The 22,870-nt window shown below is 48.6% G+C and overlaps 1 protein-coding gene across 2 annotated transcripts in view; it reads right to left on the bottom strand.

Moving 5' to 3' along the window:
- LOC115171850 (DNA polymerase delta catalytic subunit) overlaps positions 1-22,870 on the bottom strand; it is a 39,752-nt gene that overhangs the window by 6,320 nt on the left and 10,562 nt on the right. For both annotated transcript variants that reach the window (XM_029729029.1, XM_029729028.1), the window contains 15 exons: positions 20,353-20,493; positions 19,872-19,982; positions 18,561-18,752; positions 18,366-18,454; positions 12,693-12,809; positions 11,213-11,326; positions 10,478-10,625; positions 8,360-8,455; positions 7,842-7,979; positions 7,129-7,304; positions 3,015-3,167; positions 2,725-2,827; positions 2,473-2,605; positions 2,238-2,351; positions 363-415 (listed from right to left, as the gene is read on the bottom strand). In XM_029729029.1, the coding sequence (XP_029584889.1) occupies positions 363-415; positions 2,238-2,351; positions 2,473-2,605; positions 2,725-2,827; positions 3,015-3,167; positions 7,129-7,304; positions 7,842-7,979; positions 8,360-8,455; positions 10,478-10,625; positions 11,213-11,326; positions 12,693-12,809; positions 18,366-18,454; positions 18,561-18,752; positions 19,872-19,982; positions 20,353-20,493 (1,878 nt within the window). The remainder of the gene's footprint in view (positions 1-362; positions 416-2,237; positions 2,352-2,472; positions 2,606-2,724; positions 2,828-3,014; positions 3,168-7,128; positions 7,305-7,841; positions 7,980-8,359; positions 8,456-10,477; positions 10,626-11,212; positions 11,327-12,692; positions 12,810-18,365; positions 18,455-18,560; positions 18,753-19,871; positions 19,983-20,352; positions 20,494-22,870) is intronic.

Below are 22,870 nucleotides of genomic sequence, written 5' to 3'. Positions count from 1 at the left end.
TCACCATTAGTAAGTCGTTATCATCAGATGGATTCACCATTAGTAAGTCGTTATCATCAGATGGATTCACCATTAGTAAGTAGTTTTCATCAGATGGATTCACCATTAGTAAGTAGTTTTCATCAGATGGATTCACCATTAGTAAGTAGTTATCATCAGATGGATTCACCATTAGTAAGTAGTTATCATCAGATGGATTCACCATTAGAAAGTAGTTATCAGATTACCTTGACACACCCCAATGTACACATGTAGTATCCCTGTTACATTAAATATTTAGCACCAGATTAACAGAACAGGTTGGTATATTAGTTCCTAATGAACTGGACCCAGATTAACAGAACAGGGTTGGTATATTGTACCTCTTTCTGGTACAGCTCCGACTCCTTCTTCTTACAGAAATCACACACAGCCGCTGTGGGGAGGACAGCAGAGATTAGAAATCACACACAGTCTTGTACAACTAACCTTGTGGGGACACACAATTCAGTCCCATTCAAAATCCCATTTTCCCTAACCCTAATTCTTAATTCTAACCCTAGCACTAATTCTAACCTTAACCCTAACCCCCCTGGAAATAGCATTTGACCTTGCAGGGACCAACAAACTGTCCCCAGTTGGTCAAATGTTTGTTTGTTTATTATTCTTGTGGGGACTTCTGGTCCCCACACACACACACACACACACACACACACACACGCAAGTGAAAACACACATGAATGCAAGCACATTCACAGCAGAAAGAGGATGGATTAGTGGGAACACACAGCCACAGCAGAAAGAGGATGAATTAGTGGGAACACACAGCCACAGCAGAAAGATGATGGATTAGTAGGAACACACAGCCACAGCAGAAAGATGGATGGATTAGTGGGAACACACAGCCACAGCAGAAAGATGGATGAATTAGTGGGAACACACAGCCACAGCAGAAAGAGGATGGATCAGTAGGAACACACAGCCACAGCAGAAAGATGGATGAATTAGTGGGAACACACAGCCACAGCAGAAAGATGGATGAATTAGTGGGAACACACAGCCACAGCAGAAAGAGGATGGATCAGTAGGAACACACAGCCACAGCAGAAAGATGGATGGATTAGTGGGAACACACAGCCACAGCAGAAAGATGGATGAATTAGTGGGAACACACAGCCACAGCAGAAAGATGGATGAATTAGTGGGAACACACAGCCACAGCAGAAAGAGGATGGATTAGTGGGAACACACAGCCACAGCAGAAAGATGGATGAATTAGTGGGAACACACAGCCACAGCAGAAAGATGGATGAATTAGTGGGAACACACAGCCACAGCAGAAAGAGGACGGATTAGTGGGAACACACAGCCACAGCAGAAAGAGGATGGATCAGTAGGAACACACAACCACAGCAGAAAGATGAATTAGTGGGAACACACAGCCACAGCAGAAAGATGGATGAATTAGTGGGAACACACAGCCACAGCAGAAAGATGAATTAGTGGGAACACACAGCCACAGCAGAAAGATGATGAATTAGTGGGAACACACAGCCACAGCAGAAAGAGGATGGATTAGTGGGAACACACAGCCACAGCAGAAAGATGGATGGATTAGTGGGAACACACAGCCACAGCAGAAAGATGAATTAGTGGGAACACACAGCCACAGCAGAAAGATGAATTAGTGGGAACACACAGCCACAGCAGAAAGAGGATGGATTAGTGGGAACACACAGCCACAGCAGAAAGATGGATGGATTAGTGGGAACACACAGCCACAGCAGAAAGATGGATGGATTAGTGGGAACACACAGCCACAGCAGAAAGATGAATTAGTGGGAACACACAGCCACAGCAGAAAGATGAATTAGTGGGAACACACAGCCACAGCAGAAAGAGGATGGATTAGTGGGAACACACAGCCACAGTAGAAAGAGGATGGATTAGTGGGAACACACAGCCACAGCAGAAAGAGGATGAATTAGTAGGAACACACAGCCACAGCAGAAAGAGGATGGATTAGTGGGAACACACAGCCACAGTAGAAAGATGAATTAGTGGGAACACACAGCCACAGCAGAAAGATGATGGATTAGTGGGAACACACAGACACAGCAGAAAGAGGATGAATTAGTGGGAACACACAGCCACAGCAGAAAGAGGATGGATTAGTGGGAACACACAGCCACAGTAGAAAGAGGATGGATTACACACACACACACACACACCCCGAGTACATGATTACAGTCTCTCACCATCGTTCTTCAGCACTGCTCTGCAACCGATACAGGCGCTCCTCCTGGTGGCGAAGGCCATGAGCCCCCCCACCCTGGAGGTCAACACTGTCTTACAGCGCGTGTGATCCCCCTCTGAAACACACATCAACTTTATTACTGCAATTAGTCTAATAATAGCAGCAGTCATGGTGTGTTTGTAGTGAGTGAGTGGGCCTAGAGAAAGGACGAGAGTGTGTGTGGCATACTGACTCACTCAGTAAGACACTCTCTGCTTTGCTCTCTCCCAGGATGGGCTCAAAGATGCGGAGCAGTGGTTTGGAGAGCTGTTGTTCCAGGTAGTACTGGGTGTCAATGGGAATGTTGTTCTCCAGAACATAGATTGGGTCCTGCACACACAATATTCATTATTTGTGTGAATGTTAATTAATGTATACCTTTACACGGCACACCAACAATCACATGAATATTTCCAATAGCCTCCAATAGACACACACACAGTTCTAACCTCAGACTTCATGTATGCTGCTACTCCTTTGGCAGCTTTGATGATGACATAGGGAACTCGGTCTCCCAGTTGGGGGGCGCTACCCGCGTCTCTCTTCTTCATCCTGCAGAGGTGAGGGGTCAGAGGTTATCAATTGATAACAAGGATAAAACAACTACTTTTATTTGGATGGGCTTCCATAAACCATTCTAATCCAGCCATTACAATGAGCCTTTCCACCCCATTTCTCCCTGCACCAGCCTCCCATGTTCCTCCTCTCTCTGTGCCTCTCTCCATCTCTCCCTCGTTACCTCTCGGCCAGCTCCACATGCGCCTGCTTGGCAGCGTACTCCTGGGCTGTGCGAGTCAGCTCCTTGGTGATAACCAGCTGGCTGATGTCGATGCGGTTACACAGCAGGTCAGAGATCACCTCTTTGGCATGGGCCACCGCACCCTGGGGATCTCTGTGTAGAGAGACGAGGAGGGAGGGCAGAGAGACCAGGAGGGAGGGCAGAGAGACGAGGAGGGAGGGCAGAGAGACCAGGAGGGAGGGCAGAGAGACGAGGAGGGAGGGCAGAGAGACCAGGAGGGAGGGCAGAGAGATGAGGAGGGAGGGTAGAGAGACCAGGAGGGAGGGCAGAGAGATGAGGAGGGAGGGTAGAGAGACCAGGAGGGAGGGTAGAGAGATGAGGAGGGAGGGCAGTGAGACCAGGAGGGAGGGTAGAGAGACCAGGAGGGAGGGCAGAGAGACGAGGAGGGAGGGCAGAGAGACGAGGAGGGAGGGCAGAGAGACGAGGAGGGAGGGCAGAGAGACGAGGAGGGAGGGTAGAGAGACCAGGAGGGAGGGTAGAGAGACCAGGGAGGGAGGGTAAAGAGACCAGGGAGGGAGGGCAGAGAGACCAGGGAGGGAGGGCAGAGAGACCAGAGAAACCAGGAGGGAGGGCAGAGAGACCAGGAGGGAGGGCAGAGAGACGAGGAGGGAGGGCAGAGAGACCAGGAGGGAGGGCAGAGAGACCAGGAGGGAGGGCAGAGAGATGAGGAGGGAGGGTAGAGAGACCAGGAGGGAGGGCAGAGAGATGAGGAGGGAGGGTAGAGAGACCAGGAGGGAGGGTAGAGAGATGAGGAGGGAGGGCAGTGAGACCAGGAGGGAGGGTAGAGAGACCAGGAGGGAGGGCAGAGAGACCAGGGAGGGAGGGCAGAGAGACCAGGAGGGAGGGCAGAGAGACCAGGAGGGAGGGTAGAGAGACCAGGGAGGGAGGGTAAAGAGACCAGGGAGGGAGGGCAGAGAGACCAGGGAGGGAGGGTAGAGAGACCAGAGAAACCAGGAGGGAGGGCAGAGAGACCAGGAGGGAGGGCAGAGAGACCAGGAGGGAAGGCAGAGAGACCAGGAGGGAGGGCAGAGAGATGAGGAGGGAGGGCAGAGAGACCAGGAGGGAGGGTAGAGAGACCAGGGAGGGAGGGCAGAGAGACCAGGAGGGAGGGTAAAGAGACCAGGAGGGAGGGCAGAGAGACAAGGAGGGAGGGCAGAGAGACCAGGAGCGAGGGTAGAGAGACCAGGAGGGAGGGTAAAGAGACCAGGACGTAGGGTAGAGAGACCAGGAGGGAGGGCAGAGAGACCAGGAGGGAGGGCAGAGAGACCAGGAGGGAGGGTAGAGAGACGAGAGAGGGAGGGTAGAGAGACGAGAGAGGGAGGGTAGAGAGACCAGGGAGGGAGGGTAGAGAAACCAGGAGGGAGGGCAGAGAGACCAGGAGGGAGGGTAGAGAAACCAGGAGGGAGGGCAGAGAGACCAGGAGGGAGGGCAGTGAGACCAGGAGGGAGGGTAGAGAGACCAGGAGGGAGGGTAGAGAGACCAGGAGGGAGGGTAGAGAGACCAGGAGGGAGGGTAGAGAGACCAGGAGGGAGGGCAGAGAGACCAGGAGGGAGGGCAGTGAGACCAGGAGGGAGGGCAGTGAGACCAGGAGGGAGGGTAGAGAGACCAGGAGGGAGGGCAGAGAGGCCAGGAGGGAGGGCAGTGAGACCAGGAGGGAGGGCAGTGAGACCAGGAGGGAGGGTAGAGAGACCAGGAGGGAGGGTAGAGAGACCAGGAGGGAGGGTAGAGAGACCAGGAGGGAGGGTAGAGAGACCAGGAGGGAGGGTAGAGAGACCAGGAGGGAGGGTAGAGAGACCATGAGGGAGGGTAAAGAGACCAGGGGGGAGGGTAGAGAGACGAGAGAAGGAGACGAGGAGTGGAGTGAGGGAGGGTAGAGAGATGAGAGAAGGAAGAGAGACGAAGAGTGGAGTGAGGGAGGGTAGAGAGATGAGGAGGGAGAGAAGTAGCAGAGTCATTTATTTGATTTATTTAACCAGGTTAGTCTCGTTGAAATAAAACATTTTTAGGAGAGGCCTGGACCAAGACAGAAGCAACATCAGTTTCAGACATGACATCAACCAGACAAAACTTACATCAATAAACAAGCAGTATGTCAGTAACAAACATGTATACAACACAAATATCTAGATTGTAGTCCAATAGTTTGAAATGTTCGCAACGGCAAACGAAAACAAGTTCTTATTGGACACGTTAAGATAATACCTCCCAGTTTCCCTCTGTTACATACCTACTGAACAGGACCCAGGACAACACCTCTGTTACAGACCTACTGAACAGGACCCAGGACAACACCTCTGTTACAGACCTACTGAACAGGACCCAGGACAACACCTCTGTTACAGACCTACATAACAGGACCCAGGACAACACCTCTGTTACAGACCTACTGAACAGGACCCAGGACAACACCTCTGTTACATACCTACTGAACAGGACCCAGGACAACACCTCTGTTACATACCTACTGAACAGGACCCAGGACAACACCTCTGTTACAGACCTACTGAACAGGACCCAGGACAACACCTCTGTTACATACCTACTGAACAGGACCCAGGACAACACCTCTGTTACAGACCTACTGAACAGGACCCAGGACAACACCTCTGTTACAGACCTACTGAACAGGACCCAGGACAACACCTCTGTTACATACCTACTGAACAGGACCCAGGACAACACCTCTGTTACATACCTACTGAACAGGACACAGGACAACACCTCTGTTACAGACCTACTGAACAGGACCCAGGACAACACCTCTGTTACAGACCTACTGAACAGGACCCAGGACAACACCTCTGTTACAGACCTACTGAACAGGACCCAGGACAACACCTCTGTTACATACCTACTGAACAGGACCCAGGACAACACCTCTGTTACAGACCTACTGAACAGGACCCAGGACAACACCTCTGTTACATACCTACTGAACAGGACCCAGGACAACACCTCTGTTACAGACCTACTGAACGGGACCCAGGACAACACCTCTGTTACAGACCTACTGAACAGGACCCAGGACAACACCTCTGTTACAGACCTACATAACAGGACCCAGGACAACACCTCTGTTACAGACCTACTGAACAGGACCCAGGACAACACCTCTGTTACAGACCTACTGAACAGGACCCAGGACAACACCTCTGTTACATACCTACTGAACAGGACCCAGGACAACACCTCTGTTACAGACCTACTGAACAGGACCCAGGACAACACCTCTGAACATTCTGATAGACAGGTAGGTACCACCTGGAACATTCTGATAGACAGGAAGTTACCACCTGGAACATTCTGATAGACAGGTAGGTACTACCTACAGAATGTTCTAGATGGTACCTACCCGTCTATCAGAATGTTCCAGGTGGTACGGTCCCGTCTATCAAAATGTTCCAGGTGGTACCTACCTCTATCAGAATGTTCCAGGTGGTACCTACCTGTCTATCAGAATGTTCCAGGTGGTACCTACCTGTCTATCAGAATGTTCCAGGTGGTACCTTGCTGTCTATCAGAATGTTCCAGGTGGTACCTTGCTGTCTATCAGAATGTTCCAGGTGGTACCTACCTGTCTATCAGAATGTTCCAGGTGGTACCTACCTGTCTATCAGAATGTTCCAGGTGGTACCTTGCTGTCTATCAGAATGTTTCAGGTGGTACCTACCTGTCTATCAGAATGTTCCAGGTGGTACCTACCTGTCTATCAGAATGTTCCAGGTGGTACCTTGCTGTCTATCAGAATGTTCCAGGTGGTACCTACTCGTCTATCAGAATGTTCCAGGTGGTACCTACCCGTCTATCAGAATGTTCCAGGTGGTACCTACCCGTCTATCAGAATGTTCCAGGTGGTACCTACTCGTCTATCAGAATGTTCCAGGTGGTACCTACCTGTCTATCAGAATGTTCCAGGTGGTACCTACCTGTCTATCAGAATGTTCCAGGTGGTACCTACCTGTCTATCAAAATGTTCCAGGTGGTACCTACCTGTCTATCAGAATGTTCCAGGTGGTACCTACCTGTCTATCAGAATGTTCCAGGTATAACCTACCTGTCTATCAGAATGGTCTGCAGGCAGGTGTTGATCAGATTGGCCACCAGGGTACAGTTGTCTCGGCGGACCGTCTCGATACCCTTGCAGTCCATCTTGTCGTGAGTGTCGGCGCTGGAGGAGAAGTAGAGACCTGCGTAGCGCTTCTTGTTGATCAACAGGTAGGGGTAGTACACCTGAAGGGAGGAGAGCGAGAGAGTGAGGGAGTGGAGAGAGAGAGAGATAAGAGAGGGAGAGTGATAGAGGCAGATAAATGGAGTTTAACTAGTCTTTATTTGACCGTGGAAGGAGCTCATAGTAGCCTAGAGTCAAGTCCAAAATAGGGAGAGAAGAAGAGGAGAATATGGATGTTAGTTATTTGACCAGCCAAGAGAGGATGAACATAGCTTTATTCCAGACTAAACAAAAGACAAAGTAGTACAAGCTAGCCTGCTCTAGCACTTGACCTGGGTGATGTTCATTAGAGAACACTGTTGATGCAACATAAAATATAAAGTTTTCCTAATTGGACAACTCCAGGTAGTACACATATAATTACATATTATCATTTAGTATTTTAATAAGATCTCTGTGGTAGTACCTTCTGGTTTCATCACCCCCCCCCCAGGGGTTAGGGTTTTCAAACAGAGTTTCACTCCGTTTTAAAACGTTTCCTACCAACTGAACATCACCCAGGGCTATTAGCAACAGTGTTTTAAATGGTGAACTGGTACCTTCTCAAACTCCAGTTTGATGGGAGGGGTGAAGTGGGAGGAGACCCACTCTGCCGCCTCCCTCCCAACCTCCATGGCCCTGCTCACAGTGTCCACGCCCAGTTTGACCATGACGGAGTCCGTGTCCCCGTAGATGACCTGACACAGACACACAGACACACAGACACACAGACACACAGACACACAGACACACAGACACACAGACACACAGACAGATAATCAAGGAGAGTTGTGAAAGTAGAAGAACTAAAAGGAGAAGTAGAAAGGGATGAAGGTCCCAAAAGAAAGGATGATGTAATTTTTATTTTATTTAACCTTTATTTAACTAGGCAATTCAGTTAAGAACAAATTCTTATTTTCAATGACGGCCTAGGAACAGTGGGTTAACTGACTTGTTCAGGGGCAGAACGACAGATTTGTACCTTGTCAGCTCAGGGATTCGAACTTGCAACCTTTCGGTTACTAGTCCAACGCTCTAACCACTAGGCTACCCTACTGTCCTCGCTCTCCTCTCTCACCTTGGCATCAGCTTGGTAACCGTTGGCGATGGTGTACTTGGATTCCACAAGCTGTTTGGTCTGCTCAATCATCTGTCTGCCAAACCCAGTAACACTCTGGAAACACAGGGAGAGGTTAGGAACACTGGTGACAGTCTGGAAACACGGGGAGAGGTTAGGAACACTGGTGACAGTCTGGAAACACGGGGAGAGGTTAGGAACACTGGTGACAGTCTGGAAACACAGGGAGAGGTTAGGAACACTGGTGACAGTCTGGAAACACAGGGAGAGGTTAGGAACACTGGTGACAGTCTGGAAACACGGGGAGAGGTTAGGAACACTGGTGACAGTCTGGAAACACAGGGAGAGGTTAGGAACACTGGTGACAGTCTGGAAACACAGGGAGAGGTTAGGAACACTGGTGACAGTCTGGACACACAGGGAGAGGTTAGGAACCCTGGTGACAGTCTGGAAACACAGGGAGAGGTTAGGAACACTGGTGACAGTCTGGAAACACAGGGAGAGGTTAGGAACCCTGGTGACAGTCTGGACACACAGGGAGAGGTTAGGAACCCTGGTGACAGTCTGGAAACACAGGGAGAGGTTAGGAACCCTGGTGACAGTCTGGACACACAGGGAGAGGTTAGGAACACTGGTGACAGTCTGGAAACACAGGGAGAGGTTAGGAACCCTGGTGACAGTCTGGAAACACAGGGAGAGGTTAGGAACACTGGTGACAGTCTGGAAACACAAGGAGAGGTTAGGAACACTGGTGACAGTCTGGAAACATGGGGAGAGGTTAGGAACACTGGTGACAGTCTGGAAACACAGGGAGAGGTTAGGAACACTGGTGACAGTCTGGAAACACGGGGAGAGGTTAGGAACACTGGTGACAGTCTGGAAACACGGGGAGAGGTTAGGAACACTGGTGACAGTCTGGAAACACGGGGAGAGGTTAGGAACACTGGTGACAGTCTGGAAACACAGGGAGAGGTTAGGAACACTGGTGACAGTCTGGAAACACGGGGAGAGGTTAGGAACACTGGTGACAGTCTGGAAACACAGGGAGAGGTTAGGAACACTGGTGACAGTCTGGAAACACAGGGAGAGGTTAGGAACACTGGTGACAGTCTGGAAACACAGGGAGAGGTTAGGAACACTGGTGACAGTCTGGAAACACGGGGAGAGGTTAGGAACACTGGTGACAGTCTGGAAACATGGGGAGAGGTTAGGAACACTGGTGACAGTCTGGAAACACAGGGAGAGGTTAGGAACACTGGTGACAGTCTGGAAACACAGGGAGAGGTTAGGAACACTGGTGACAGTCTGGAAACACAGGGAGAGGTTAGGAACACTGGTGACAGTCTGGAAACACGGGGAGAGGTTAGGAACACTGGTGACAGTCTGGAAACACAGGGAGAGGTTAGGAACACTGGTGACAGTCTGGAAACACAGGGAGAGGTTAGGAACACTGGTGACAGTCTGGAAACACAAGGAGAGGTTAGGAACACTGGTGACAGTCTGGAAACACAGGGAGAGGTTAGGAACCCTGGTGACAGTCTGGAAACACAGGGAGAGGTTAGGAACACTGGTGACAGTCTGGAAACACAGGGAGAGGTTAGGAACACTGGTGACAGTCTGGAAACACAGGGAGAGGTTAGGAACACTGGTGACAGTCTGGAAACACAGGGAGAGGTTAGGAACACTGGTGACAGTCTGGAAACACAGGGAGAGGTTAGGAACACTGGTGACAGTCTGGAAACATGGGGAGAGGTTAGGAACACTGGTGACAGTCTGGAAACACAGGGAGAGGTTAGGAACCCTGGTGACAGTCTGGAAACACAGGGAGAGGTTAGGAACACTGGTGACAGTCTGGAAACACAGGGAGAGGTTAGGAACACTGGTGACAGTCTGGAAACACAGGGAGAGGTTAGGAACATTGGTATTTCCAAGACATGTCCAAATACATCAAGACATCTTTATGTTTATGTCTTAAGACGTCTCAAGACATGGTGTTGGCTGGGTATGTAAATACAGACAGGAAATTGTCTGGATGAGTACAGCTCCACTGGCCTGGGGTCCTTGTCCCAGTTTCCACTTTGAGACACTGTGCTTGAGGAAACTGGGCAGGGTGCTCACCTGTGAAATCTCAAGGCAGGGCAGCTTGCCCACCTGAGCCCCTGTAAAACCATAGACGGAGTTGGCGCTGATTTTCAGAGCGAGCTGTCGGCCGTCAAGGACCTGTTTCTTGAAAGGATCCGTTTCCTTTTTCAGCTCCGCTTTGGCCCTGAAGACATCGCAAGGGGGTCAGAAATCATAACAACCACAACAACTTTCATTTGTTAAGCACTGTTCATTCACTGTTCATTCACTGTTCATTCACTGTTCATTCACTGTTTGGGTAAGGTCTGCACGGGCTGACTTGTGTCCAGGATGAATTGGCTCATACACAACTCAGCTTTGGTCATTTGACGGCACAAGAGTTGAATTATCTTTTGTGAGAGTGAAATGGGTTAAGAGCACACGTAAAATGTCAGAAATATACAAGAACCACCTGTCTTCCCCAAGCCATCTTTTGGCCATTATATTTATGTAACCTTTATTTAAGCAGTGAGTCCCATAGAGAAACAAGTCTATTTGGCAAGGGAGCCCTGCATCTCAAGACCAGCAAATTACACATTAAGTTACAAACAGAAACAGTTCAACCAAGACGGGAAACAAAGACGCAAACAAACCAAAAATGATAAGAGGAATAGTCTGGATAAAGACAGCCCTCATATACTCTATAGCAGTGTTACTGATCCTAGATCAGATTTAGAAACCTAGAAGATGTGCATAAACCCTTGTTTCAGCTGACTCTGGGTCAGTGCTTACTTCTTCCTGGCAGAGAGCAGGTCCTCCAGGATATCAGGCAGAAGTCCCTTCCTCACCGAGCTCTTAACAAACAGGTCTCCTGTGGGAGTCTTGATGAAGTCCTCTGGGGTCAGACTAAGGAGACAAGACACCCATGTCACTCACAAAATCAACCTAGGTCGACCAATCAAGGACGCAGTCAAAAAACTGGCTGACGTTTTCACAGCCACCTGTTGCAGAGCCCTGCCGTAGCTAGATTAGAGTTGGAATGAAAACCTACAGGAGGGTAGCTCTCCAGGAACAAGGTTGGAGTTAAAACCTACAGGAGGGTTTCTCTCCAGGAACAGGGTTGGAGTTAAAACCTACAGGAGGGTTTCTCTCCAGGAACAAGGTTGGAGTTAAAACCTACAGGAGGGTTTCTCTCCAGGAACAGGGTTGGAGTTAAACCCTACAGGAGGGTATCTCTCCAGGAACAAGGTTGGAGTTAAAACCTACAGGAGGGTTTCTCTCCAGGAACAGGGTTGGAGTTAAACCCTACAGGAGGTTAGCTCTACAGGAACAGGGTTGGAGTTAAACCCTACAGGAGGTTAGCTCTCCAGGAACAGGGTTGGAGTTAAACCCTACAGGAGGTTAGCTCTCCAGGAACAGGGTTGGAGTTAAATCCTACAGGAGGTTAGCTCTCCAGGAACAGGGTTGGAGTTAAACCCTACAGGAGGTTAGCTCTCCAGGAACAGGGTTGGAGTTAAATCCTACAGGAGGTTAGCTCTCCAGGAACAGGGTTGGAGTTAAACCCTACAGGAGGTTAGCTCTCCAGGAACAGGGTTGGAGTTAAACCCTACAGGAGGTTAGCTCTCCAGGAACAGGGTTGGAGTTAAACCCTACAGGAGGTTAGCTCTCCAGGAACAGGGTTGGAGTTAAATCCTACAGGAGGTTAGCTCTCCAGGAACAGGGTTGGAGTTAAACCCTACAGGAGGTTAGCTCTCCAGGAACAGGGTTGGAGTTAAACCCTACAGGAGGTTAGCTCTCCAGGAACAGGGTTGGAGTTAAACCCTACAGGAGGTTAGCTCTCCAGGAACAGGGTTGGAGTTAAACCCTGACAGGTTGCCCAGGAACAGGTTGGAGTAACCTACAGGAGGGTTTCTCTCCAGGAACAGGGTTGGAGTTAAACCCTACAGGAGGTTAGCTCTCCAGGAACAGGGTTGGAGTTAAACCCTACAGGAGGGTAGCTCTCCAGGAACAGGGTTGGAGTTAAACCCTACAGGAGGTTAGCTCTCCAGGAACAGGGTTGGAGTTAAACCCTACAGGAGGTTAGCTCTCCAGGAACAGGGTTGGAGTTAAACCCTACAGGAGGGTAGCTCTCCAGGAACAGGGTTGGAGTTAAACCCTACAGGAGGTTAGCTCTCCAGGAACAGGGTTGGAGTTAAACCCTACAGGAGGTTAGCTCTCCAGGAACAGGGTTGGAGAGCCCTGGTTAGTGAAACGACACAAGAGTGACTCTCACCCCAGCTTCTCTGCTGAGCCCTTCTGAAGCAGGGTGGTGTAGCAGAGGTTGTGGGCCATCATGATGGAGGGATACAGGGAGGAGAAATCCAGGGTGGCGATGGGAACGCTGTAGTATCTGGAGAACCCAGAGAGAGAGAGATAACAAGTTGATGTTTTTACCCACATAGCAGTCAGATAGTGAAATACATAAAGGGACCACAATGGAAATAAGTAATTGACTTTACTGTGTTATCGCTGACATCAAGCTAAAATCACAAGTAAAAACCATGCCAGAACACACCCTAAAACACAGAGCAGTGTTACTCACCCTGTCTGTCTCAATGACTGTAGCTCCAGTAGTCTTCAGAGCAGTGTTACTCACCCTGTCTCTGTCTCAATGACTGTAGCTCCAGTAGTCTTCAGAGCAGTGTTACTCACCCTGTCTCTGTCTCAATGACTGTAACTCCAGTAGTCTTCAGAGCAGTGTCACTCACCCTGTCTGTCTCAATGACTGTAACTCCAGTAGTCTTCAGAGCAGTGTTACTCACCCTGTCTGTCTCAATGACTGTAACTCCAGTAGTCTTCAGAGCAGTGTTACTCACCCTGTCTGTCTCAATGACTGTAACTCCAGTAGTCTTCAGAGCAGTGTTACTCACCCTGTCTGTCTCAATGACTGTAACTCCAGTAGTCTCCAGAGCAGTGTTACTCACCCTGTCTGTCTCAATGACTGTAACTCCAGTAGTCTTCAGAGCAGTGTTACTCACCCTGTCTCTGTCTCAATGACTGTAACTCCAGTAGTCTCCAGAGCAGTGTTACTCACCCTGTCTGTCTCAATGACTGTAACTCCAGTAGTCTTCAGAGCAGTGTTACTCACCCTGTCTCTGTCTCAATGACTGTAACTCCAGTAGTCTTCAGAGCAGTGTTACTCACCCTGTCTCTGTCTCAATGACTGTAACTCCAGTAGTCTTCAGAGCAGTGTTACTCACCCTGTCTGTCTCAATGACTGTAACTCCAGTAGTCTTCAGAGCAGTGTTACTCACCCTGTCTGTCTCAATGACTGTAACTCCAGTAGTCTTCAGAGCAGTGTTACTCACCCTGTCTGTCTCAATGACTGTAACTCCAGTAGTCTCCAGAGCAGTGTTACTCACCCTGTCTGTCTCAATGACTGTAACTCCAGTAGTCTTCAGAGCAGTGTTACTCACCCTGTCTCTGTCTCAATGACTGTAACTCCAGTAGTCTTCAGAGCAGTGTCACTCACCCTGTCTGTCTCAATGACTGTAACTCCAGTAGTCTTCAGAGCAGTGTTACTCACCCTGTCTCTGTCTCAATGACTGTAACTCCAGTAGTCTTCAGAGCAGTGTTACTCACCCTGTCTCTGTCTCAATGACTGTAACTCCAGTAGTCTTCAGAGCAGTGTTACTCACCCTGTCTGTCTCAATGACTGTAACTCCAGTAGTCTTCAGAGCAGTGTTACTCACCCTGTCTGTCTCAATGACTGTAGCTCCAGTAGTCTTCAGAGCAGTGTTACTCACCCTGTCTGTCTCAATGACTGTAACTCCAGTAGTCTTCAGAGCAGTGTCACTCACCCTGTCTGTCTCAATGACTGTAACTCCAGTAGTCTTCAGAGCAGTGTTACTCACCCTGTCTGTCTCAATGACTGTAACTCCAGTAGTCTTCAGAGCAGTGTTACTCACCCTGTCTGTCTCAATGACTGTAACTCCAGTAGTCTTCAGAGCAGTGTTACTCACCCTGTCTCTGTCTCAATGACTGTAACTCCAGTAGTCTTCAGAGCAGTGTTACTCACCCTTTCTCTGTCTCAATGACTGTAACTCCAGTAGTCTTCAGAGCAGTGTTACTCACCCTGTCTGTCTCAATGACTGTAACTCCAGTAGTCTTCAGAGCAGTGTCACTCACCCTGTCTGTCTCAATGACTGTAACTCCAGTAGTCTTCAGAGCAGTGTTACTCACCCTGTCTGTCTCAATGACTGTAACTCCAGTAGTCTTCAGAGCAGTGTTACTCACCCTGTCTCTGTCTCAATGACTGTAACTCCAGTAGTCTTCAGAGCAGTGTTACTCACCCTGTCTCTGTCTCAATGACTGTAACTCCAGTAGTCTTCAGAGCAGTGTTACTCACCCTGTCTGGCTCAATGACTGTAACTCCAGTAGTCTTCAGAGCAGTGTTACTCACCCTGTCTCTGTCTCAATGACTGTAACTCCAGTAGTCTTCAGAGCAGTGTTACTCACCCTGTCTGTCTCAATGACTAACTCCAGTAGTCTTCAGAGCAGTGTTACTCACCCTGTCTGTCTCAATGACTGTAACTCCAGTAGTCTTCAGAGCAGTGCTACTCACCCTGTCTGTCTCAATGACTGTAGCTCCAGTAGTCTTCAGAGCAGTGTTACTCACCCTGTCTGTCTCAATGACTGTAACTCCAGTAGTCTTCAGAGCAGTGTTACTCACCCTGTCTGTCTCAGTGACTGTAACTCCAGTAGTCTTCAGAGCAGTGTCACTCACCCTGTCTCTGTCTCAATGACTGTAACTCCAGTAGTCTTCAGAGCAGTGTTACTCACCCTGTCTCTGTCTCAATGACTGTAACTCCAGTAGTCTCCAGAGCAGTGTTACTCACCCTGTCTGTCTCAATGACTAACTCCAGTAGTCTTCAGAGCAGTGTCACTCACCCTGTCTGTCTCAATGACTGTAACTCCAGTAGTCTTCAGAGCAGTGTTACTCACCCTGTCTCTGTCTCAATGACTGTAACTCCAGTAGTCTTCAGAGCAGTGTTACTCACCCTGTCTCTGTCTCAATGACTGTAACTCCAGTAGTCTCCAGAGCAGTGTTACTCACCCTGTCTGTCTCAATGACTAACTCCAGTAGTCTTCAGAGCAGTGTTACTCACCCTGTCTGTCTCAATGACTGTAGCTCCAGTAGTCTTCAGAGCAGTGTTACTCACCCTGTCTGTCTCAATGACTGTAACTCCAGTAGTCTCCAGAGCAGTGTTACTCACCCTGTCTCTGTCTCAATGACTGTAACTCCAGTAGTCTTCAGAGCAGTGTTACTCACCCTGTCTCTGTCTCAATGACTGTAACTCCAGTAGTCTCCAGAGCAGTGTTACTCACCCTGTCTCTGTCTCAATGACTGTAACTCCAGTAGTCTTCAGAGCAGTGTTACTCACCCTGTCTCTGTCTCAATGACTGTAACTCCAGTAGTCTTCAGAGCAGTGTTACTCACCCTGTCTGTCTCAATGACTAACTCCAGTAGTCTTCAGAGCAGTGTTACTCACCCTGTCTGTCTCAATGACTGTAGCTCCAGTAGTCTTCAGAGCAGTGTTACTCACCCTGTCTGTCTCAATGACTGTAACTCCAGTAGTCTCCAGAGCAGTGTTACTCACCCTGTCTGTCTCAATGACTGTAACTCCAGTAGTCTTCAGAGCAGTGTTACTCACCCTGTCTCTGTCTCAATGACTGTAACTCCAGTAGTCTTCAGAGCAGTGTTACTCACCCTGTCTCTGTCTCAATGACTGTAACTCCAGTAGTCTTCAGAGCAGTGTTACTCACCCTGTCTCTGTCTCAATGACTGTAACTCCAGTAGTCTCCAGAGCAGTGTTACTCACCCTGTCTCTGTCTCAATGACTGTAACTCCAGTAGTCTTCAGAGCAGTGTCACTCACCCTGTCTGTCTCAATGACTGTAACTCCAGTAGTCTTCAGAGCAGTGTTACTCACCCTGTCTCTGTCTCAATGACTGTAACTCCAGTAGTCTTCAGAGCAGTGTTACTCACCCTGTCTCTGTCTCAATGACTGTAACTCCAGTAGTCTTCAGAGCAGTGTCACTCACCCTGTCTGTCTCAATGACTGTAACTCCAGTAGTCTTCAGAGCAGTGTTACTCACCCTGTCTGTCTCAATGACTGTAACTCCAGTAGTCTTCAGAGCAGTGTTACTCACCCTGTCTGTCTCAATGACTGTAACTCCAGTAGTCTTCAGAGCAGTGTTACTCACCCTGTCTGTCTCAATGACTGTAGCTCCAGTAGTCTTCAGAGCAGTGTTACTCACCCTGTCTGTCTCAATGACTGTAACTCCAGTAGTCTTCAGAGCAGTGTTACTCACCCTGTCTGTCTCAATGACTGTAACTCCAGTAGTCTTCAGAGCAGTGTTACTCACCCTGTCTGTCTCAATGACTGTAACTCCAGTAGTCTTCAGAGCAGTGTTACTCACCCTGTCTGTCTCAATGACTGTAACTCCAGTAGTCTTCAGAGCAGTGTTACTCACCCTGTCTCTGTCTCAATGACTGTAACTCCAGTAGTCTTCAGAGCAGTGTTACTCACCCTGTCTGTCTCAATGACTGTAACTCCAGTAGTCTTCAGAGCAGTGTTACTCACCCTGTCTGTCTCAATGACTGTAACTCCAGTAGTCTTCAGAGCAGTGTTACTCACCCTGTCTCTGTCTCAATGACTGTAACTCCAGTAGTCTCCAGAGCAGTGTTACTCACCCTGTCTGTCTCAATGACTGTAACTCCAGTAGTCTTCAGAGCAGTGTTACTCACCCTGTCTGTCTCAATGACTGTAACTCCAGTAGTCTTCAGAGCAGTGTTACTCACCCTGTCTGTCTCAATGACTGTAACTCCAGTAGTCTTCAGAGCAGTGTTACTCACCCTGTCTGTCTCAATGACTGTAACTCCAGTAGTCTTCAGAGCAGTGTTACTCACCCTGTCTCTGTCTCAATGACTGTAACTCCAGTAGTCTTCAGAGCAGTGTTACTCACCCTGTCTCTGTCTCAATGACTAACTCCAGTAGTCTTCAGAGCAGTGTCACTCACCCTGTCTCTGTCTCAATGACTGTAACTCCAGTAGTCTTCAGAGCAGTGTTACTCACCCTGTCTGTCTCAATGACTGTAACTCCAGTAGTCTTCAGAGCAGTGTTACTCACCCTGTCTCTGTCTCAATGACTGTAACTCCAGTAGTCTTCAGAGCAGTGTTACTCACCCTGTCTGTCTCAATGACTGTAACTCCAGTAGTCTTCAGAGCAGTGTTACTCACCCTTTCTCTGTCTCAATGACTGTAACTCCAGTAGTCTTCAGAGCAGTGTTACTCACCCTGTCTCTGTCTCAATGACTGTAACTCCAGTAGTCTTCAGAGCAGTGTTACTCACCCTGTCTCTGTCTCAATGACTGTAACTCCAGTAGTCTTCAGAGCAGTGTTACTCACCCTGTCTCTGTCTCAATGACTGTAACTCCAGTAGTCTTCAGAGCAGTGTCACTCACCCTGTCTGTCTCAATGACTGTAACTCCAGTAGTCTTCAGAGCAGTGTTACTCACCCTGTCTGTCTCAATGACTGTAACTCCAGTAGTCTTCAGAGCAGTGTTACTCACCCTGTCTCTGTCTCAATGACTGTAACTCCAGTAGTCTTCAGAGCAGTGTTACTCACCCTGTCTCTGTCTCAATGACTGTAACTCCAGTAGTCTCCAGAGCAGTGTTACTCACCCTGTCTCTGTCTCAATGACTGTAACTCCAGTAGTCTCCAGAGCAGTGTTACTCACCCTGTCTGTCTCAATGACTGTAACTCCAGTAGTCTTCAGAGCAGTGTTACTCACCCTGTCTCTGTCTCAATGACTGTAACTCCAGTAGTCTTCAGAGCAGTGTTACTCACCCTGTCTGTCTCAATGACTGTAACTCCAGTAGTCTTCAGAGCAGTGTTACTCACCCTTTCTCTGGCTCAATGACTGTAGCTCCAGTGTAGTCTTCACCTCCCTCAGGCTTCACCACTGGCATGACCAGCCCCTGTTTCATTGCCTAACACACACACAGATTACATCATTTTCTAGGTCCCAATCATTTAGGTAAGAATGTGTGTTCTAGGAATGTGTATTGACAGAAAGAGTGTGTGTGTGTGTCTCACCTGCCGCAGTAGCTGGGACACCACTTTGATCTGCTGGCCTCTGGAGAGCAGGTAGGTGAGGGGAACCCCGGTGACTCTGGCCATCTCCATGTAGTTGATCACACACATCAGCTTCTGCAGCAGACGCAGGGGCAGGTAGGCATCCTTCAGACAGTACACCGCCAGGCGCCTCCGCGTCTGCTCATTACCATTCTGGGATAGAAGGACGACAGGGAGGGAAAGAGAGGAAACATGAATGAGACGCTGTCAGTATCTGGGGGAAAGTCAGGGTACTAATAGGCCTCCACTTGAGAGAGAAGAGAGGAGAGAGAGAAAGGAGAGAGGAGAGAAAGAGGTATGAGAGAGGAGAGAGAGAGGAGAGAGAGAGGAGAGAAAGAAGAGAGAGGAGAGACAGGAGAAAGAGACGAGAGAGAGGAGAGAGAGGAGAAAGAGGAGAAAGAGAGCAGAGAGAGAGAGCAGAGAGAGAGAGCAGAGAAAGAGAGCAGAGAAAGAGAGCAGAGAAAGAGAGCAGAGAAAGAGAGCAGAGAAAGAGAGCAGAGAAAGAGAGCAGAGAGAGAGGAGAAAGAGAGCAGAGAGAGAGAGCAGAGAAAGAGAGCAGAGAGAGAGCAGAGAGAGCAGAGAGAGCAGACAGAGATATCATAGAGAGAGCAGAGAAAGAGAGCATAGAGAGCAGAGAAAGAGAGCATAGAGAGAGCAGAGAAAGAGCAGAGAAAGAGAGCAGAGAGAGAGCAGAGAGAGAGAGCAGAGAGAGAGTAGAGAGAGAGCAGAGAGAGAGCAGAGAGAGAGAGAGCAGAGAGAGAGCAGAGAGAGAGAGAGAAGAGAAAGAGAGCAGAGAGAGAGAGCAGAGAGAGAACAGAGAGAGAGAGTAGAGAGAGAGCAGAGAGAGAGCAGAGAGAGAGCAGAGAGAGAGCAGAGAGAGAGCAGAGAGAGAGAGCAGAGAGAGAGCAGAGAGAGAGCAGAGGAGAGCAGAGAGAGCAGAGAGAGAGCGAGAAAGAGAGCAGAGAGAGAAAGAGAAAGAGCAGAGAGAGAGAGAGAAAGAGCAGAGAGAGAGAGAGAGCAAAGAGAGAGAGAGCAGGAGAGAGCAGAGAGAGAGAGGAGAGAGAGAGAGTAGAGAGAGAGTAGAGAGAGAGAGAGAGCAGAGAGAGAGAAGAGAGAGAGAGCAGAGAGAGAGAGCAGAGAGAGAGAGCAGAGAGAGAGAGTAGAGAGAGAGAGAGAGCAGAGAGAGAGCAGAGAGAGAGCAGAGAGAGAGAGAGAGAGAGCAGAGAGAGAGAGCAGAGAGAGAGAGCAGAGAGAGAGAGCAGAGAGCTGTACCTGCAGATCTGTGATGATAGAATGCTGAACATCCTCCTTCTGTTCTTGCAGGAAGTGGAAGCTGACGGCATTGAGCGTATACGAGCGCAGTTTGTAGTCCCTCAGCAGCACCTGAAGGACCCACATGGACAGATCCAGGGCATAGAGTTAGAGGACTCATCTTTGTATGTGTTCCATCATGGTGTCTGTCCATAGGAATCACCACCCAGTTGACTGCTTTAAAATAGTGGAAGCCCTCAATGGCAATGTCCATGCAAAAGCATGAATCCATGATGAGTGTAACTATGGTCCAGGGTCAGTCAGAACACTCACAATACTAACTCCATCTTGTCTGCTACGTTGGTCTACAGTTGAAAACCTCTACTCCCAGAACCTAGCTAATCTAGCAGCTAGCCAGCACGCAACATATGGTTCTGGGTTCCAGCACTGGATTTTATCTTTTCCTATACATAAGGTCAAAGGTCAGCGGCCGGCCAGTTACCTGGAGCAGGTCAAACTGAACTCGTCCCTCCATGTTAAGGATCTTGTTCTCTCTGCGGCCCATCTGTTTGCTCTGGAAGCTGGAGTCTCTCAGGACTGACTTGATGCCCTGTACTCTGCCCAGGTAGGGGAACAGATTGACCTGGAATCAGACATATCAATCAATCAAATGCATTTTATAAAGCCCTTTATACATCAACAGTAGTCACAGAGTGCTTTACAGATCCAGCTTAAAACCCCAAAGAGCAAGAGATACAGGCACAGAGGCACAGAGGCACAGAGGCACAGAGACACAGAGACACAGAGACACAGAGACACAGAGACACAGAGGCACAGAGGCACAGAGACACAGAGGCACAGAGACACAGAGACACAGACATCACTCCAGATGTCTCTTTCCATTACTTTAATAGAGGATGGACGTGGGCAGGTAGGAGAGACAGCCACGCTACTCCATCAGCCTTTTTAAAGGTCATTGTTTATAAAAACAACATTTTCGTGAATTTCATTTGAAGAAGATCCAATTATTATTTTCGGGGCCTAATTCACAAATGCATTTCTTAGCGTCAAAGGTTTGTGTGCGAGTTGTTTTTTGGGTCGGACCAAAATCATTGTTGTTTTGGGGATCTCTAGTATCTTCCAGGGCAGCGGTTTAGGCACCGTACTTTTTGAAAATCTTTACTAACGACATGCCGCTGGCTCTGAGTAAATTACTCAACACTATACCCGTCACATACTACAGCAACTGAAATGACTGCAACACTTAACAAAGAGCTGCAGCTAGTTTCAGAATGGGTGGCAAGGAATAACTTAGTCCTAAATATTTAAAAACTACAAGCATTGTATTTGGGACTAACCATTCACTAAACCTAAACCTAAACCACACCTCGTAATGAATGTGGTAATGAGAAAGTTGAGACTAAACTGCTTGGAGGAACCCTGGATTGTAAACTGTCATGGTCAAACATATTGATACAACAGTAGCTAAGATGGGGAGAAGTCTGTCCATAATGAAGTGCTGCTCTGCCTTAACAACACTATCAACAAGACAGGTCCTACAGGCCCTAGTTTTGTCGCACCTGGACTACTGTTCCAGTCGTGTGGTGATGTGCCACAAAAAAGGACTTAGGAAAATTGCAATTGGCTTAGAACAGGGCAGCACGGCTGGCCCTTGGATGTACAGAGAGCTAACATTAATGACATGCATGTCAATCTCTCATGGCTCACAAAGAGGAAGAGAGATTTACTTCATCACTACTTGTTTTTGTAATAAGTGTTGACATGCTGAATGTACAGTCGTGGCCAAAAGTTTTGAGAATGACACAAATATTAATTTTCAAAGTTTGCTGCTTCAGTGTCTTTAGATATTTTTGTCAGATGTTACTATGGAATACTGAAGTATAATTACAAGCATTTCATAAGTGTCAAAGGCTTTTATTGACAATTACATGAAGTTGATGCAAAGAGTCAATATTTGCAGTGTTGACCCTTCTGTTTCAAGACCTCTGCAATCCACCCTGGCATGCTGTGAATTAACTCCTGGGCCACATCCTGACTGATGACAGCCCATTCTTGCATAATCAATGCTTGGAGTTTGTCAGAATTTCTGGGTTTTTGTTTGTCCACCCGCCTCTTGAGGATTGACCACAAGTTCTCAATGGGATTAAGGGCTGGGGAGTTTCCTGGCCATGGACCCAAAATATAGATGTTTTGTTCCCCGAGCCACTTAGTTATCACTTTTGCCTTATGGCAAGGTGCCCCAGCATGCTGGAAAAGGCATTGTTCGTCACCAAACTGCTCCTGGATGGTTGGGAGAAGTTGCTCTTGGAGGATGTGTTGGTACCATTCTTTATTCATGGCTGTGTTCTTAGGCAAAATTGTGAGTGAGCCCACTCCCTTGGCTGAGAAGCAACCCCACACATGAATGGTCTCAGGATGCTTTACTGTTGGCATGACACAGGACTGATGGTAGCGCTCACCTTGTCTTCTCCGGACAAGCTTTTTTCCCCAAACAATCGGAAAGGGGATTCATCAGAGAAAATGACTTTACCCCAGTCCTCAGCAGTCCAATCCCTGTACCTTTTGCAGAATATGAGTCTGTCACTGATGTTTTTCCTGGAGAGAAGTGGCTTCTTTGCTGCCCTTCTCGACACCAGGCCATCCTCCAAAAGTCTTCGCCTCACTGTGCGTGCAGATGCACTCACACCTGCCTGCTGCCATTCCTGAGCAAGCTCCGAACTGGTGGTGCCCCGATCCCACAGCTGAATCAACTTTAGGAGACGGTCCTGGCACTTGCTGGACTTTCTTGGGCGCCCTGAAGCCTTCTTCACAACAATTGAACCGCTGTCCTTGAAGTTCTTGATGATCTGATAAATGGTTGATTTAGGTGCAATCTTACTGGCAGCAATATCCTTGCCTGTGAAGCCCTTTTTGTGCAAAGCAATAATGACGGCACGTGTTTCCTTGCATGTAACCATATTTGACAGAGGAAGAACAATGATTCCAAGCACCACCCTCCT

Source organism: Salmo trutta, chromosome 32, assembly GCF_901001165.1.
Source record: "Salmo trutta chromosome 32, fSalTru1.1, whole genome shotgun sequence".
In the NCBI taxonomy this organism is placed as follows: domain Eukaryota; kingdom Metazoa; phylum Chordata; class Actinopteri; order Salmoniformes; family Salmonidae; genus Salmo; species Salmo trutta.
Note: the sequence above shows the minus strand (reverse complement) of the source record. Positions and strands in the feature narration are given on the sequence as shown.